The sequence below is a fragment of the Montipora capricornis genome, chromosome 9 (assembly GCF_036669925.1).
Source record: "Montipora capricornis isolate CH-2021 chromosome 9, ASM3666992v2, whole genome shotgun sequence".
In the NCBI taxonomy this organism is placed as follows: Eukaryota; Metazoa; Cnidaria; class Anthozoa; order Scleractinia; family Acroporidae; genus Montipora; species Montipora capricornis.
In genome coordinates this window covers 18,385,153-18,389,685 of record NC_090891.1, presented here as the reverse complement: position 1 = coordinate 18,389,685, position 4,533 = coordinate 18,385,153, and the positions used below count along the sequence as shown (strand labels likewise).

The 4,533-nt window shown below is 35.3% G+C and overlaps 1 protein-coding gene across 1 annotated transcript in view; it reads left to right on the top strand.

The window, feature by feature from the left end:
* Positions 1–4,533, top strand: part of LOC138017046 (tryptophan 2,3-dioxygenase-like) — a 21,133-nt gene continuing 16,600 nt past the window's right edge. The window contains exons 1-4 of the mRNA XM_068864256.1: positions 1–127; positions 221–293; positions 3,728–3,821; positions 4,201–4,274. Coding sequence (XP_068720357.1) covers positions 102–127; positions 221–293; positions 3,728–3,821; positions 4,201–4,274 — 267 coding nt within the window. The 5' untranslated portion in view covers positions 1–101. The remainder of the gene's footprint in view (positions 128–220; positions 294–3,727; positions 3,822–4,200; positions 4,275–4,533) is intronic.

The window sequence follows — 4,533 nt, the reverse complement described above, 5'->3', positions numbered from 1 at the left end:
GCGTCCGCAATGTTCACACCCCCAGCACACCCCCTCGTTAAATCTGTGTCTGGATGCGCTACCGCAGATGAGTGTAGCTTCGCGACGAAATATTCATCACCATGAGCTGCCCTTACGCCTCCAACTTGTATGAATGTTTTCTGCATTTCATGTTTGCTTGAATTTCTATTTTCGCATGTTTGCGTCGAATATTACTTCGCTTCTGTGTTCCATTCAACAGTGATGGCGAAGCAAGCCCCCCAAGTGTAGAAAATGCCGACGGCAAACGGATGTCGTACAGCGATTATCTTCAGGTAAGCATGACTAAATAGGATCAAAAGTGTATTTATCAAATTTTCTTGGCATTTTAACACTTGTTTGTAAAGGTAGCGGTTTCCTTTTACGAATAAAAATACAAATTGCTATGATTGAACTACATTCATGAACTAGTCAGCTACTGAGTTATGTCAACTTTAATATGCGCATACTAAAATCATGATCGTCTAATCTAACGTTTCTTCGGTGTTGCTGATAACTGATTGATAAATTTGGAACCAAAACGAGCTCCACCTTAATGATGTTTAAAACGTTTTCACTTTAGAATCCATAATTCAACTGCATCAGACTGTGTGCAAAAGTTCTGATCTTTTGCTTCTGTTACACTCCGTTTATCTCTAAGTGCTGCATGATTAAATAGGGTAGTATTTAACTGTCATTACCTCTTATTACACCTCTCACAAACATGTTTACTAAAGTATACATATTACATTTTCGATTGACAGGATTGTTGTCCTTGCAAATTGATGCTTAGGTTTACTTTACGCTAATATTCTTTTTTAGTTACGGTTAGGTTAGTCGAGCGTAAGAAAATTCAGAAGCTCTAGAAGTTTCAGAAATGAATTCGATTATCGGGAACAATATTGCTAGTATATTTGTTTTCTATATCAGTCTATTCTCTGTAAACATTATGCGAGTTATTAAAGTTTAATAGCTTGTCAAGATGATTAGGTTATTTGTCAAAACATTCGTCATTGTCAATGAATATGAGCACTTTGTTGGAAATCAGTTAAAAAAACTTAATTGTGATCATGCATGCCGGTGAATTGTCTAGCAATATTTCCTCACCTATACGCTATTATGCATATTCCGGCCACTTATTTGCGTATGAATTGCGCCTATCGTTATATGCCTCGTTCTTGTAACAATGTCGCTACAAGAACACAATAGTGGTTCACAATAATAATTATTATTGCATTTCTCATATCCAACAAGGCAAATTAGAAAAGTTTGAGTACTTGAAATTTTCAGCTGCTGTCAATAATTTTTCAGCTTATAAGTTTATAACACAAAGTATGAGCTCATTCTCTGATTTTTCAGCCATTCAGAATGCCTAAAATGCATCACAATATCAGAAAATTGAATAATATATATATTGTATCCTGAAATGCAAACAATAGTGGTTGCAATTTGCACTATAGGGTACTTGGCATTAAAGTACCACTAGAAAACATTCGCTAAACTTATAATACTGGAAAAGAAATTACGACAGAGGCTTGAACTTCCACTTCTTATGAAACTTCTTTAGACTGTTGGTCTTACCAGCAATATATAACTCTGTTTCATACTTTTTGTATAACATAACTTTAAATAGACTTCTAGTAGGTTTCATCACGTTTCTCCTACACTGGTAAATTACAGATTTCCCTACCAAATTACAATAATTTAAAAAATCAGGATCTTTTCCATGGAAGCCAATAGTTATTTCTTTCAAAGATAAAGTAATGTAATTTTCTTTTTTTGTATATTATCCCAAGGATGTTGTTGTTGTTGTTGTTTTTTTGTTATTTTTTTAATTTTTTATAACGTTTGTGTTGTGTGGGTGTGCGTATGTTAGTGTGTCACATGTATGTGTAACCGTTTTAGCTGTAATAACCTCCTATATGTAGAGAGATTGTATTTATTCAATGTAACTGTACTGTAAATCAACTAATAAATGGAGGAAAAAGTAGAAAAAAAAAATTAAGTGCCACTATGATGACGAAATTCGCATCTTTCCTATCTAAGCCATTTTAACCCATTGAATCCTGATAAAGTAATGTAATTTTCTTTTTTTGTATATTATCCCAAGGATGTTGTTGTTGTTGTTTTTTTGTTATTATTTTTATTTTTTATAACGTTGTTTGTGTTGTGTGGGTGTGCGTATGTTCATTTTCCACAGTTTTTCTGTCCAGCGGTAAATCCACGCGCATGCACAGATCTGCATCGGGTTTGGGCGTGCAAAATGGACGACGGTGAGTTTGAATTCGTTTACCATTTTAATCATTTGAATCCTTGTTTCTGTTTGTTGTTGTAAACAGACGAAAACAACAGAGAATGACAACATTTTTCACTTAGCAACATGCGACGAAAAAAAAGGATCATTAAAATGGAATTTAATTTTTAAAAAGGATTATTAAAATGGTAAACAAATTCAAACTCACCGTCTTTCATTTGCGCGCCCAAACCCGATGCAAATCTGAGCATGCGTGTGGATTTACCGCTGGACAACAAAACTGTGCGGGCCTCCGGGCCACCCGGCCGTCGCGGGCCGTAGGCCGCGGGCTGCTGGGCCGTGGCGGGCCGTGGCGGGCCGTGGGCTGTGGGCCTGCTTTTAGCAAAACCCCTCCTAGGTGTCAATGGGTTTTAAAACCCACTGTGACCCCAGCTCAGGCTTCCCAGGATGCCCTCAGTTGACAGGTAAAATCATCTGGTGTTAGGCAGAGTAAAATCTGCATGTATTTAGTCCCATTCTCCTGGGAGTCAATGGTTTAACCCTTGTGGTTCCTTTGCGCCTCCTTTCTTTATTGTTTTACCAACAATCTTCTCTTTGTAACTGTAATGTCAAAGTTGTCTTTGAACAAGAAACATAAATTTACTTAAGTGCTATTATGATAAAATGTTTATCCCTTGAATTTTTAGGTTTATCACATAGAAAACGCCGTTTACCATTCGGAAATATCTGCATTGGTTCCAGAGATATTTCAGTTTGAAAAATGTGTAAAATATGCAGACTGTTGATGTCATTCACTCGACCCAATTGCAATATAGCATCAAGTATATAAACAGAGGTTATAATCTCGGTCAATTTGCAGCAGAGACCATTAAAACTTGGTAGGCTTATAGTTATACAGGCAACACACCTATGGCTATAAAGAAATTGGTTCCCGTTGGCAACTCATTCTTTTCCAGTCCCCTCCAACCTGATTTCAATATTTTTGGTGATCTCAAAGCATATTTATATGCTTGCAGGATCATGCAGATGGGTCAGCATTGGCAAATATCAAAACATTTGATCAAAATGCGGTTGAGTTAATGATGTCATTACTTTGCTAATTTGCACATTTTAAAACCTTGAATATCTCTGGAACAAAAAGAGATATACGTGTATTTGAAAATAATAAACAGCATTCTTCTTCTTGTAAAGAATACATGTTTGTCTTAATGCTGTACTTTCTACTTTCTGGTCACACATACCCCTAATAAGAATGAATGGAATGTCAATTTGAATAAATTTTGTTATTTGTAATTTTCGATGTCGTCATTAATAATAAAGTATTGATTAAATGATGATATTAATAATTATGATTATCATTATTGTTATTCTTATTAATTCATTTATTTGTAATTTTGTTATTTATGGAAGAGTGTTTACTGCATTGAGAAGTTATTGGAAATTTTTTCAAAGTCACATGCTAAATTTCCTTTATAGCTGACAACTCTTCTTGACTGCCAGAACCCAATTAGTGACCAAAAAGGAGATTCACCAGTTCACGATGAACTCCTGTTCATTGTCGTACATCAAGGTATTTATTTTTTGCTGCATATAACTGTATTTTTATAAATTGCATTGAGTAATAAACTTATTAACTAAAGGTCTCAGGGTTTTACAGTAAGGCAGAAGTGCTCATGAATATCAATTTGTTATTTTGAACAGAAGCGTACATGACCTTGAAGCATGTAACTTGCAACTCTTTTCCTTGGAACAAAGCTGAGGATTTTAGTACACAATTTTATGCCCAAATATAGACAAAAATAAGGTTGAAGCTGCATGCACGGGAAAATGCACAAGCTACGTTCTGTATTTTGTAATTTCTTTGTATATGTTACTTGGACTTTAAGGTTTAATTACTCAAAGGTCTTGTAAATTTATTTTGCACATCTTTTCTTCTTCTTCTTTTGTAGCCTATGAGCTTTGGTTCAAACAGATTATCCATGAGCTGGATTCCATCAGGGAAATGTTCACTATTGAGCAACTGGTACAAGTTCTCATTTCTGTATTTCAGATAATATTATTCTTTAGTAGCAGTTATAATTATGTATTGTGTGTCTCAATGCAGACATTGTTACGCTTGAAGTTGCTAAGTGAGCTACCATTTAGAATTAACTCCCACTCAGTGGTTCAAGGCTCTGCCAGTAGAGTTTGAGTTTGCAGCAGCCTCTTGTAGCCTGGCTTTTTTTTTCAGGCTGTTTAACACATTGATCCTTGGGAGACTGAGTCTAATAATTATAACAGAT